Consider the following 13,433-nt stretch of genomic DNA (forward strand, 5'->3'; position numbering starts at 1 on the left):
AATAATTGAAAACCTTCACCACAAAAACAAGTTATTCCAATGGCTTACCAATGAGCGAACATAGGTGAAAACATCTTGTTAATTCTAATAAATATTGTGAAATGTTAATAATAATACAATTGACTTGAAAAGGGAAATAAAAGTAGAGAAGTGCAAATTGCGTGTCTGAGTATGATATTCCCCACTCTGCTAAAGTGATAATGATAATGTCAGTAAGGTAGTTAGTCTCTTTGGCAAAAGGTAACTATCCATATTATCATCTATTTATGATACGAATTTGATGTGTTATTTAAAGTTATTGACCAAGAAAAAAATACCGGAAAGAGCATAGGACGTGTTCAGTTAATCTCTGCAGATGGACCGTACAAACCTGCTGCAACCATTCTGAACCTGAGGAAAGATTATCCCAATATTTAATGTACTCCTCTGCCAATTTAACTTTATGGTCAAATAAGAAAACATATACTTTTGTTCAAAAAGAAAAGAAGAAAACATATACTTTAGATTTAAAGTCTCACCTATTTTCTTTAGTTTTATTTGACTTTCGCTGCTTAGTGCTTACCACACCAAGTGCAAATATCAAGTCTCTGTGCACGACTAATTCAGAAACTTAATTTTCTTTATTTTAGTTTTTTTTGCAAAAACTTATAAATGGAAGTATATTAATTGTACTGTGATGTGATGAATATTCATATTGCAGAGGAATTTCTTGGAATCAAGATCTTAAACAACCCCTTGAAAAGTAATTTATTGCAGCGACGTATGCAATAGATGGTTGAGTAGTTAATGTAAAAATCGTTAATTGGTAGACTGATTTGGAAACAATTTTTCTAGTGATCTCTATAAGAAAACCAGACTACATTATTTTCTAAACATCATCACATTCACATCATGGAGAGACCCGCCAATTAAAAGAAAGGGTTTTATAAGTTTTCTATAAACCGCACCAAATTTTAGCAAAAAAAAAAAAAGTTTTCTATAAACCCAAAATATGTCAAACATTCCAAAGAGAGAGAGCGAGAAGAGGTGGGGCTAATGAAAGGATAGGTGCAGTGTGCTTGAGAATGATGGTTGTGGTTAGAACAAGAGTCATATCAAATGTTGAGCCTTTTTGGGCAGTTAGTTAATACTTGATACTAATTCAGTTTTGTTTCTTCCTTAATAGTGTTTTCTAATTTTCTTTATCAACCAAGGACAGCAACAAAAGTACCAAATAGAAGAAAAAGTTACTACAAACTGTATGTATATTTTTATTTTGGTGAAAAGCGATGGAAACAAATCAATGTATCATGTTATTTGTAAATGGCACTTCAGTGAAATTTCGAAAATCCGGAAGAAAAAGTGAGGAAACAAAGATCCATAGAAGCCGGGAAAAAGAAAGTGAAGAGACCATAAAGAGAAGGAACTTGTGTTTCTTCGACGTGTGTGTTTGTTTCTTCCTCCTCACAAGTGAGATCAAACTAACCGGTTTTCTACATAGATTACACTTCAAATAAACTATAATGGTTCAATCAGTTAATTAACCAAGTTGGTTTACAAGAGCTAAACCTACATTATGTCCAGCAAGCTATCCTAATATTAAACATTGGTGTTATGTATGGGACAACAACAACAACAAAAAGTAGAGTTGAGATGGAAAAAGAGTTTTACGGATGTTTAACAACTTTTCATTATCTCTATCACTTTTTCAAACATATCTCACTGCTCACAACGTAGGAAACGTGTTCCCTGCCCCTCACTCTTTTCTCTCTCCCACCATGTTTTTAATCTCTATACGGTTTCACATTTATGGCTTTTTCCTCTTTTGACCAAATTCCAGCGATAGTTAATAATGTGACGACGTTTAGTTATCATCTTTGAATGTAAATGTAGATTATTCAGCTTTGCTAAATTCTTCTTTTTGATAAATGGTTGCTTAACTTAGGTATGGTATTATGATTACACTATACTAAACCAAATATCTAGAATGTTGGACCTGTTGAGGCTATTTTAATGGGTAAATAGAAATATGCATCAGCTATCAAATCAGTCCGTGACAGTCCATAGACCTTTTAACAGTTGTATAACAGCATTTTGTCAGAAAACACGGTCACGACATATACATACACGCACATAGCTTAGAACCATACGTAATAATATCAAATAGTATAACAACTCATATTTAATATCTTCACATCTTGTCCTCCAATGGGGATGGAGATAGCGTATACTAACGTGTCATTTCCCTCCATTACACCTCACTTCCCGTCTTCTTCTCATCCACTAACAATCAACAACAACATTGTCATGTCGAAAGATCATCACCGTTGGATGGATCAGATCGCGTATTTCTCTTTAAACGTTAACAGCGATCAGCATAAAGGTCACTACTACCACGCAAGTCATGGAGAAGAAGAGATGAAAAACCCTAATCGATGTAACTGCAGTACCAGCAGCAAGAAAGAGATGAGAGACTGTGGAAGCTGTAGACACTCGTTAAAAGCGTCGGTGTCGAGGGGACACTGGAGACCGGCTGAAGATGCTAAGCTTAAAGAACTAGTCGCTGTCTACGGTCCACAAAACTGGAACCTCATCGCTGAAAAGCTCCAAGGAAGATCCGGTAAGTAACTAATATCACTTAATAATTAGCTTTCCAAGATTGAAGTTCTTGATGTTCTTAGTGTTGGTGACGAGCAGGGAAGAGTTGTAGGCTACGATGGTTTAACCAACTAGACCCGAGGATAAACAGGAGAGCCTTCACTGAGGAAGAAGAGGAGAGGCTAATGCAAGCTCATAGCCTTTACGGTAACAAATGGGCGATGATAGCAAGGCTTTTCCCTGGAAGGACTGATAATTCTGTGAAGAACCATTGGCATGTTGTAATGGCTCGCAAGTTTAGAGAACAGTCTTCTGTTTACCCTAGGAGGAAGACGATGATTACTCATAAGCCACTCGCTAACCCTAATCCTCACTCTTGCAATGATTTTGAACCTACTAGGTCAGATTTGATCCACCTTGTTAGTAATGACCAGAGCCACCTTATGTTACCAATTCCTTGCTTCTCAGGTATGAGTTTGTCCTCTATTTACTTAATTTAATTTGGTTTCAACACTCTTAATTATCCGAATGTACGTTTTTGTATATATTCCCTTTTTGTAACTTTCAGGTTATGATCATGGAATGCTTGAAAACCAAATGATGATCGATGACTACTCTTCAAGGACGCGAGAGGTCGCCACAACATTCGGTGATTCAAACCAAACCGGAAAGTGTGAGATGCTTGATGAAAGCATGAATGAGAAGAAGAAACCACACTTTTTCGATTTTCTTGGGTTGGGGACAGTGTGACAATCACCATGAACAAGAGAAAGAGAGAGAGAGAGAGAGCTTAGGTTAGTTAACAAAAAGTAGGAGATGATTCCGAGTCTATTCAATGTAGTTTTGTTGCGTTAATTGTTGTTAGTTCCATGCAACATTCTTAAACTCGTGTTAGTTACGTACGTATCACTCTTTGGTTAATTAATTAATGCTTTAATGTACATGCCATATTGTCTCACTTTCAAAAGCAATGTTTGATTTGAAGTATAAAGATGTACCACTTTATAGTTCTAACCAACACTTTAACTTATACGAAAGTGCCACATTCCATTATTAATGTGGAGTAAGAGAAACAACATGCTTCATATATGAAGGAGGAAGATGACATATGTTGAAGATGGGACGATGATGTGGAATTAAGAAGCGACAAAAAAAGAGAGTAACAGAGAGATCGGAGATAGAGAAGTCAAACTAAAGAGAATATTGTACGTTTGTAGTTTCTTGGAGTATGCAGAAATTAACAATACCATGCGATATTGATGAGATCGCAACTTGCAAGATTCAGGCTCAGATTCTGCAACAAAATGTCCGAACATCTACTCTTAATTATTCTCACACCCATTGCATTTTTTTTGTTCCCTCCAAGAAGTTTTCTCCTTTTATTGCTTCTTACTTATGCGTCTCATCAACCTCATGTCACCCACATGTCCCCTTCTTCTCCTCTTTTATTATAACTCCGGTACTAATCATTTACTTTATTTTTATACTATATATTAAGTTGTAAAAGTCATTGTACTTTTGCTGAGCTAATTCATTTCTGTGGTCAAAAAGAAAGAGATGCTTTCTTCACTTGCAATAGAAATCTGACTGTTAGCTTGCATAAAGGTGGAACACATGAATGGTTATGCAATTTCAATATTCTCACCAGTTACATTTTCTTTACTGAAACAAATAATAGTCATGGTGCAGCCTTTAATTGAAAGCTAAAGTTGCCAAAACAAATGTTTTGTGTCTTAATCAGAAGATCAAATCAGAAAATCTTTTAGATTAATGGATTTTTTGGGTTGAATAAGTTAGACCGTCGATCATTTAAATACTTCTCAAAATATATACTAAGGTTAACAACCACGCCATACGCGGTATGAACATTTTATATACTATTTTTATATATTATATGTTTTTTACATATTTATGAAATAATAAACATATATTGAATAATTTAAAAGTCAGTAATTATTACATATATAATTAAATTGGTATGAATACATAAATAAATTTAATTAATCCAAACAATCTTTTTTCTATTTTATATGGTATATAATTAAATATAAATGACATTAACATATATATATATATATTGTATTTTTAATATTTATATATACTAAGTGATGCTTTCTACTCATAAAGGTTCTTGATCATTTGTATATTTTTATAACACAAACTTAAATCACTTATAGTAAACTTTTCATCGTGTGATTAATATATAGTTTTAGTAATTTTAAATTTTTAAAAATTCATGGCTAAGTTTAAAATTTAAATATTTATCAATATTTATTCAAAGCTTCTTCAAAGAAAAATTTAAAATTTAAATATTTATGTATTTTATATGGTATATGGTATATCTTTTACATTTAATATTTTATTAAATGAGACTTCTTACTTATATGATTTGTAAACATTTGTATCTTATCATAAAAAAAAGAGTTAAACAATGGATCACAAAAGTTTGAATATGAAACTTTTAACAGTTTTAGTAATTTATAGTCGTTTAAAAAAAATCTAAATATAGCATATAGAGAAAAAATCTAAAATTTTATTATATGGCTGATGTAGTTGTTTAATTTAGTTTATTAATTTAAAATTAAAAAATATGATAGAGAATATATTAACTTTTTTATCAAATCTTTATTATTCAAAATCATTAATTTTCATATATATTGTAGCCAAATTAGACAATTTTGTAATTTTTATTTAAGAAAATAATGAAAACTCATTAATAATGAATTTATGTTTAGTTTAATAAAAAAACTTGTTATATATTTAGATGAACCAACTTATTTTTCTAAGGATTCTAAGATTCTTTGTGGTGATGACACATGGTTACATAAAATGTTGTAATGCTTCTATTTTAATGTATAGGAGATTTTATAGATTCATTCAGTTATTTCATTTAAGATTTTAAAAGTAAAAATTTAATTCCTTTTTCGGAATTTATGAGAATTTTATCCAAACCGGAAACTGGGACGGTTTTGAGGGAGCTTTACATCAAATCAAACCGGAACCGGGTTTAAAAACATTTGGCAAAAACCCTCAGCTCTCCAAACTTCAGTGAGAGTGAGAAACAACCACCATGGCGGCTACGACGATGACGACGACTCTTGGCTTTGTTTTGCCGACGAGTTTATCCCCCCGTCGCGGTGGATTCAGAGTTTCGGTCATCCGATGCTCCGCTTCTCCTCTCACTACATCCACCGGCTCTGCCGCCTCTGGTAACTTCCTCTTTTCATTTCTCTCAATTCGTCGCGAGTTTCGTTGCTTCAAAGCTTTTTTTGAATAAAGGATAAAGCTTTCGAATCTCCCAAGCATCAAAATGATGTAAAGTCTTTACCTTTGTCGTTAGGTGTAGTGGAGAAACCGTGGAGTACATACGACGCTAGGCTTGTGTTAGAAGACGGTTCTATATGGCCTGCCAAGTCCTTTGGTGCTCCTGGAACCCGTGTTGCTGAACTGGTCTTTAACACATCCTTGACAGGGTGAGCTTACTGTGTTTTAATTGAATACGAGATTAATGCCCTTTTGACCGGAGTTTGATTGGTTGTGTGTTTGTCCTTTGGAAGGTATCAAGAGATTCTGACTGATCCTAGTTATGCTGGGCAGTTTGTGCTAATGACAAACCCACAAATTGGTAACACCGGTGTGAACCTCGGTAAGTAGGAAAAGTCTGAAGCTTTGAAAGTTTTAAGTTTCTTATACCACACACTGATCTTCTTATTACATTTGTTGTAGATGATGAAGAATCTGAACAATGCTTCCTTGCTGGCTTGGTGATTAGAAGTCTAAGCATCAGGTAATGTCGTTAGTCTTTCCTCTATCCTCCATTTTTGAATTTTCTAACCTTTTAACCTCAAATGTTTTCAGTACCTCGAATTGGAGATGCACTAAAACACTTGCTGACTATCTAACGGAGAGGAACCTCATGGGAATCTGTAAGTTTCTTGTGGCCACGCTGCTATTTTAGAGTCCTCATGTTATACAAGTTGGTTTGTTTCATAATATCAGATGATCTTGACACTCGAGCAATAACTCGTCGATTAAGAGAAGAAGGCAGTCTTAACGGTGTGCTTAGCACAGAACAATCCAAAACAGACGAAGAGCTTCTGCACATGTCCCGTTCTTGGGATATCGTAGGTCAGACTTTTCCCTGTTTTTTTTTATTTGTTTTATTATAAGATATTGAACTCCTTCTTGTCTACTTGGTGGAGTCTTGTAGGTATTGATCTGATAAGTGATGTCTCCTGCAAATCTCCCTACGAGTGGGTCGACAAAACAGACCCTGAATGGGATTTTAATACTAATACACGCGATGGGAAGCCCTACAGAGTGAGTGTCACTTCTCCTCTAGCTCTTCTTCTCTTATGGATACTATATGCACCAACTCCTTACTCTCTCTCTCTTTAGGTTATTGCGTACGATTTTGGCATCAAGCATAACATCCTAAGACGCCTGTCCTCTTACGGATGTCAAATCACCGTTGTTCCGTCGACATTTCCAGCTTCCGAGGCTCTTAAAATGAATCCAGACGGGATTTTGTTCAGCAACGGACCTGGAGACCCTTCTGCTGTTCCGTATGCTGTGGAGACGGTCAAAGAGCTTCTCGGTAAAGTTCCTGTTTACGGTATCTGTATGGGTCATCAGTTGCTGGGACAGGCTTTGGGTGGTAAAACCTTCAAGATGAAGTTTGGTCATCATGGAGGCAACCACCCGGTTCGTAATAACAGAACTGGCCAGGTGGAGATCAGTGCTCAGGTAATATTTACTAATACCCAACTTCAAAATGTTGAACTGAAATTTTTAACTTTAAAAACTTTCAGAACTTAAAAGTTTAGCATTCATTATTCAGATGCTGCTAGGAACATTGTTACAAGTTTGACTAAACATTGTCTTTGTTTTGTCTTGGCAGAACCACAACTATGCGGTTGACCCGGCTTCACTCCCCGGAGGGGTAGAAGTGACGCATGTCAATCTCAATGATGGAAGCTGTGCGGGTCTATCTTTCCCGGCTATGAATGTCATGTCTCTCCAGTACCACCCTGAAGCCTCCCCTGGACCTCACGACTCTGATAACGGTAACTGCTCTTTCTTTTTCTCAGAAAGTAAAATGTGAAACACATTTCTCTTTACAGTTGTATTGAAAAACCAGAAGGGTTGTAATATGTGTTTTTGTTTGTCTGTGATTGCAGCGTTTAGAGAGTTCATAGAGCTTATGAAGAGGTCGAAACAGAGCTCCTGATTAATGGGATGCAAACAAGAACTCTTTCTTTGTTTTGTAGTACTATTTAATGTTTCAACCATATCGCACTTAAGTTAAACCCAAGTGTTTTGTCAGTGACAATGGAGTGAAATTCTTGTTTTGTCTGTGACTATGTTAAGGAACCAGCCGACACCTCTTTAATTTTAAATAAATGTAACCAGTAGAATAAATACATATGATTAATGAGTGCCGCAGTGTGAGTCTCAGAATAAAGACACTAACCAGTCGAATAATCATGTTTAGTGACACATTCTACATTTCCAGATTTTATGGGTGGTGCAAAACCATCTCCGATAGTATCCATACAAAATAAATGCTAATAGAAAATCTGCAATGTAGTAACCAAAATGAGTTGTGTAAAAGAGTAGTGAGATGAAAAGAAGAAAAGGACATTGGAAAAGAGAAGAATTTTATTATTAGAAAAGGAGACTATATGCTCTTCTTTAGGCTTTTCTCAGTGTTAGCAGTGGTGGGATTCTTTTTCTTTAATCACAGGATGAAAGTAAAAGATGCTATGCTTTCTTTCTTTAGTTCTCTTTATCTTTTATCTAAATCTAAAATATATTTTTTGAAAACTTTATTTAGAAAATACAATCTATTGATAAAAAAATCTAAAAAAATATATCAACAAAAATTCTTGTTATTCTAACTCACAGTCTCAAATCTACAATATTTATCTATAAAAATGATAATTTTCCTAAAATAGAATTTTTAAAATTTTTATTTTAAAAATACAACCTACTGATCAAAAAAACTAAAAGAATATTTATCTATCAACAAAAATTCTTATTATCCTAATTTCTAAATTAATACCCCATATCTACACTATTTTTCTACAAAATGATAACATTTCTAAAATAGAATTATTGAGAATTATATTTAAAAATATATCATATCAATCAAAAATCTAAAAGAATGCTCATGTATCAACAAAAATTCTTGTTATCCTAATTTCTAAATAACAATCCAATATCTACACTATTTTTCTACAAAAATGATAATTTTTCTAAAATAGAATTATTGAGAATTATATTTAAAAATACATCATATTAATCAAAAAAACTAAAAGAATGCTCATGTATCAACAAATTTTTTTGTTATCCTAATTTCTAAACAACAACCCCAACTCTACAATATTTCTCTATAAAAATGAAAACTTTCCAAAAATAGAATTTTTGAGAATTTTATCTAAAATATACAATCTATTGATCAAAATATCTAAAAAAAATACTCATCTATCTACAAAAAAATTCTTGTTATCCTAAATTCAAAATCACAACCCCAAATCTACAATATTTCTATAAAGAAATTAAAACTTTCCTAAAATAGAATTTTTGAGAATTTTATCTAAAAAATACAACTATTGATCAAAAAATCTAAAAGAATACTCATCTATAAACAAAAAAAATTCTTTTTATCCTAATTTCTAAATCAAAACCCCAAATACACACTGTTATTCACATAAATGAAAACATTCCTAAAATAGAATTTTTGAGAATTTTATCTATAATATACAACCTATTGATCAAAACTTTTAAAAGAATACTCATCTATCAACAAAAATTCATGTTATACTAATTTATAAATCAGAACCCCAAAACAACAGTATTTCTCAATAAAAAAAACTTTCCTAAAATATAATTTTTGAGAATTTTATCTAAAAATACAATTTATTGATCAAAAATCTTAAAAGAAAACTCATATATCAACAAAAATTCTGGTTATCCTAATTTCTAAATCACAACCTCAAATCTACAATATTTCTCTATAAAAATAAAAACTTTCCAAAAATAGAATTTTTGAGAATTTTATCTAAAATATACAACCTATTGATCAAAAAATCTGAAAAAATACTCATCTATCAAAAACAATTCTTGTTATCCTAAATTCTAAATCACAACCCCAAATCTACAATATTTCTATAAAGAAATGAAAACTTTCCTAAAATAGAATTTTTGAGAATTTTATCTAAAAATTCAACTACTAATCAAAAAATCTAAAAGAATACACATCTATAAACAAAAAATTCTTGTTATCCTAATTTCTAAATCAAAACCTCAAATCCACACTATTATTCACAAAAATGAAAACTTTCCTAAAATAGAATTTTTGAGAATTTTATCTAAAATATACAACCTATTGATCCAAAAATCTAAAAAAATACTCATCTATCAACAAAAATTCTTGTTATCCTAAATTCTAAATCACAATCACAAATCTACAATATTTCTATAAGGAAATGAAAAATTTCCTAAAATAGAATTTTTGAGAAATTTTATCTAAAAAATACAACTATTGATCAAAAAATCTAAAAGAATACTCATCTATAAACAAAAAAATTCTTGTTATCCTAATTTCAAAATCAAAACCTCAAATCCACACTATTATTCATAAAAATGAAAACTTTCTAATTGGTCGACAACTCATCTTGGAGGAGTGTTATTAAAGAGTGTGATCTTGGGTTCGAGAAACGCCAAGCGTACCAACAACCTAATTATGGAGTCAGAGAGAACTCATAATGAAGGGATTGGGATCGGTGCCCTGCAGAGCTATGAGCCGGATTCCGAGTGAACAGTATGGGTTGTTACAGAATCATGGGCAAAAACGTAATTGTAACTTCATGTTTTATGCCAACATGGCAGATAGACCAGGGAGATATTAATCAAGAAGCTTATTATATAGGTTGCAAGTTCATCACACAATGGAGATAAAATATCAACTCTCAAAAATATTTCTACTTGTGTACAAATAATACATAGTTCCAAAAGCAAAATATCTACACTACTTTTGCCTTCTTTCACAAGGTAACAATTAGCTTATTCAAATATCTCACTGCAAGAGTAATTTGTATATATATATACTAGATCAGTGTTTTATTATTGCTGCATGCTCTCCCTGAAGTTCATAGATCTAGACATCGCTGCAGGGTTTTCTTGTAGATTGATAGACGTTTCAGGGACCAAGCTTCTTCTGTTGCTACCCTTTGTTTCAAATCTATTGAACAAACTTAATCCTCCTTCCGTATTCTTCTCAGGCTTTGTTGGTAACTCAGGGTACACCACGTTCTTAGTAGCTTCACTAGTTCTAAGAGTAGTATTTTTGGTTTCTACTTCAGTTTGATCCCTTGCTCGTTTCCCTAAACATGGTGAAGTCTCTGAGATAGGCCATATAGGAACCGTGCAGCCCCAATAGAAAGGGATAGGGTAGAAACTAGTATTAGGACCCGTTGGACTCCATTGGTAAGGCCAAGGAGAAGTATTATTAGGTAACATTACTTGGGAAGCAAGAAACTCTTGGTGGGTTTTGTTTTCTTGATGCTTAACAGTCTCTGTAACCGAAGACTCTGAAGAACCAAAACTGAGGATCGTTCCCGAGTTATTGTTGTTCTCATAATCCTCAGACGTGACCTTCAAGTAATGGTTTGAACAAGGCCACCCTTTGTTCTTGCGGCGGCCTGATCCAACGGGGACGTTTCTCATGGATCCACCAGCTGTCCAGTACCTCTGACAGTTCCTGCAGAAGTGACGCGGCTGGCTCACGTTGTAGTTGTTGTAGTAACAGAACTTGGTGTTTGCGCTTTCGCATCTCGGACACGGAAGAAGCTTGTCCGGTTTCTTGAGAGTAGTTGGTTTATCTTCTGATGTACTTGTTGTTGTTGTTGTGATCTCGCTCTGTTGATCCCCGTTGGTCTTTGAGCTTGTTGGTGATGAAATCTCAAAAGCTGCTCTTGGCGGTTCGTTAAGATCGGATAATATGCAAGGACCTTTGAATCTGCTATTGCCGTGCTCATGGTTATTAGCCAGAACCTAAAATTTTAGCACAACTTTATTATAACTAGCCACAGCTTTGTCTTAACGGATATATATTATTACTACAAAACAGAGGAGTTTGAAAAAAAAAAAGAAAAAAAAAGGAGTTTGAACAAAAAGGACTTTGAGATTTGCGTGACAGCATACCATGTTTGGTCCGGTCGAAGGACAACAAGAGGATGAGGAAGATGAAGAAGGCTCCTTGCTCTGATAGGACACACCGTGAATAGAAGATAACGACGACGGATCATGATGATCCACAGCTAAAAGAGATGTAATTGTCGTCCCAAACAATTTTATCTCCGTATCTTTAGATTTCGACATACTAATTTTCCAACTTAACAATTAAACCAATTCCTCTAAAAATTATTGTTTACTCGTTTTTTTATTAGATCAGAGAAAAAGGAGAGAATACAAGGGGCTGAGCTTGGTTGGTATGAATGACGATAGTGCATAGAAGAGAGAGAGAGAGAGGGGGAGAGTCAGAGAGAGACTTGTTAAGTTTTAAGAGCCACAAATGCTGTGGCCACTATAAAGGATCCTTTTCACGCTCTTTTAGATTCCCCCGTTCTAGTGCTGCTTAAAAGATTTTAGCCATCTTTCTTTGTTGCCATGTCGGATTTTTCCTTTTTATTTAATTTAAAAGATATGGAGAAACACAAACACTTGGTTCGTAGTGTCTGGTTTAGCCAAAAAGCATTTACAAGAATATGTATATTTACATTTTTACCAAAAATTGGTAATAATAATCTTTACATTTTTACCAAAAAAAATAATAATATGTATATTTGTAGTGGTTATTCACAATCGCATCCAGAGTTTAAATTTGATGTAAACGCATTGAAAAAGAGATCCACGCGGCACGCACAATGATAAACAAAAAAAAAAGTCATATGTACGTACGTGAAAAGTCATACAATACTTCTAATAAACAAAATATTTGAAGAATAAGGCTTACAATTTACACACCTTAACTGGTTAGTTCTTAACTCAAGTTCAAATTACTAATCGAAACTCGATGTTATTAACTACATAAACTCTTCGTTAATTATTACCATATGTGTTCGAACAAGGTTTTGTATAAATAGCATGGAATTTTTTCCAGTATTATGTTTTTTTCACTACTGACATATTAAACGTCAACACATCCTTATAAACCCCAGTTAAGGTGTTGATGAACTTATTTGCTAGATAAATAAATTTAATTGGCAAAAACATTGTTCAAACAAAATAAAGATTAGTTTAACTGTGAAGTAACATAATCATCCAAATTTTAGCCAAAAAAAAGTTACATAATCATTGCACAAGTCTGTGGAAGAGAAAACCAACAAGAAAAGTAAAACAACTAGAATAGTACTGTATAAATTTAATTTTGTTTTTGTCAACTGCCCATCTATCCGTATAAATTTGATTATTGGTGTAAATTTTGAAAAAAATATTTGAACTTATCAGAAAATCTATTTTTACAATAAATTTTAAAAGAAATTGGTTTTCTCATAACTAACTTAAATATTATTACGTGATGTCTAAACAACTCCATATTAACATCTAAAATCATATGCCCTTTCAGGTATATATCGATTTATTGAAGATGTAGATGTCTAAATCCGACAAGGCATAACTTGTTAATGCCAAGCTGTGTTACCACGTGGCAAAGGGTCCACTTCGTCTCCGAAACTTCCTACACACGTCAGCTCTTATAAAGCAGTGCGGATCGGTCAATCTTCTTTTAAAAAGGTTTGTTTGCTAGAAACTAGCTGTTAGTCAAGCTTGTGACCAATGTATTTACAACACGT

The 13,433-nt window shown here is 33.3% G+C and overlaps 3 protein-coding genes across 4 annotated transcripts; 2 read left to right on the plus strand and 1 right to left on the minus strand.

The window, feature by feature from the left end:
* The first annotated feature begins 1,966 nt into the window (after positions 1-1,966).
* On the plus strand, positions 1,967-4,733 carry LOC103831355 (transcription factor MYB105). Its single transcript, XM_018653035.2, has 3 exons — positions 1,967-2,599; positions 2,677-3,045; positions 3,146-4,733. The coding sequence occupies exons 1-3, from the start codon at positions 2,188-2,190 to the stop codon at positions 3,325-3,327; spliced, it is 963 nt and encodes a 320-aa protein (XP_018508551.2). The 5' UTR covers positions 1,967-2,187; the 3' UTR covers positions 3,328-4,733.
* Positions 4,734-5,541: 808 nt separating this feature from the next.
* Positions 5,542-8,000, plus strand: LOC103831356 (carbamoyl-phosphate synthase small chain, chloroplastic). Of its 2 annotated transcripts, none has more exons than XM_009107262.2 (10): positions 5,542-5,786; positions 5,918-6,050; positions 6,135-6,223; positions 6,304-6,364; positions 6,436-6,503; positions 6,577-6,705; positions 6,788-6,897; positions 6,976-7,323; positions 7,478-7,643; positions 7,758-8,000. In XM_009107262.2, the coding sequence occupies exons 1-10, from the start codon at positions 5,648-5,650 to the stop codon at positions 7,805-7,807; spliced, it is 1,293 nt and encodes a 430-aa protein (XP_009105510.1). In that variant the 5' UTR covers positions 5,542-5,647; the 3' UTR covers positions 7,808-8,000. The 2 variants fall into 2 exon arrangements, with proteins under 2 accessions (XP_009105510.1, XP_033130234.1); XM_033274343.1 differs by having other exon boundaries at positions 5,590-5,786; positions 5,924-6,050.
* Positions 8,001-10,486: 2,486 nt separating this feature from the next.
* On the minus strand, positions 10,487-12,966 carry LOC103831357 (cyclic dof factor 5). The gene is made up of 2 exons (XM_009107263.3): positions 11,785-12,966; positions 10,487-11,634 (listed from the first exon to the last, which is right to left on the minus strand). The coding sequence occupies exons 1-2, from the start codon at positions 11,959-11,961 to the stop codon at positions 10,705-10,707; spliced, it is 1,107 nt and encodes a 368-aa protein (XP_009105511.1). The 5' UTR covers positions 11,962-12,966; the 3' UTR covers positions 10,487-10,704.
* Positions 12,967-13,433: the final 467 nt, after the last annotated feature.

The sequence above is a fragment of the Brassica rapa genome, chromosome A07 (genome assembly GCF_000309985.2).
Source record: "Brassica rapa cultivar Chiifu-401-42 chromosome A07, CAAS_Brap_v3.01, whole genome shotgun sequence".
NCBI lineage: Eukaryota > Viridiplantae > Streptophyta > Magnoliopsida > Brassicales > Brassicaceae > Brassica > Brassica rapa.

Coding starts and splice junctions, on each gene's coding strand:
- LOC103831355 (XM_018653035.2), top strand. CDS start 2,188: ATGGGGATGGAGATAGCGTATACTAACGTGTCATTTCCCTCCATTACA. Junction 2,600..2,676: donor AAAGCTCCAAGGAAGATCCG/GTAAGTAACTAA, acceptor GGTGACGAGCAG/GGAAGAGTTGTAGGCTACGA. Junction 3,046..3,145: donor ACCAATTCCTTGCTTCTCAG/GTATGAGTTTGT, acceptor TGTAACTTTCAG/GTTATGATCATGGAATGCTT.
- LOC103831357 (XM_009107263.3), bottom strand. CDS start 11,961: ATGTCGAAATCTAAAGATACGGAGATAAAATTGTTTGGGACGACAATT. Junction 11,635..11,784: donor CTTCGACCGGACCAAACATG/GTATGCTGTCAC, acceptor CTAAAATTTTAG/GTTCTGGCTAATAACCATGA.
- LOC103831356 (XM_009107262.2), top strand. CDS start 5,648: ATGGCGGCTACGACGATGACGACGACTCTTGGCTTTGTTTTGCCGACG. Junction 6,051..6,134: donor TTTAACACATCCTTGACAGG/GTGAGCTTACTG, acceptor GTCCTTTGGAAG/GTATCAAGAGATTCTGACTG. Junction 6,365..6,435: donor ATTAGAAGTCTAAGCATCAG/GTAATGTCGTTA, acceptor AAATGTTTTCAG/TACCTCGAATTGGAGATGCA.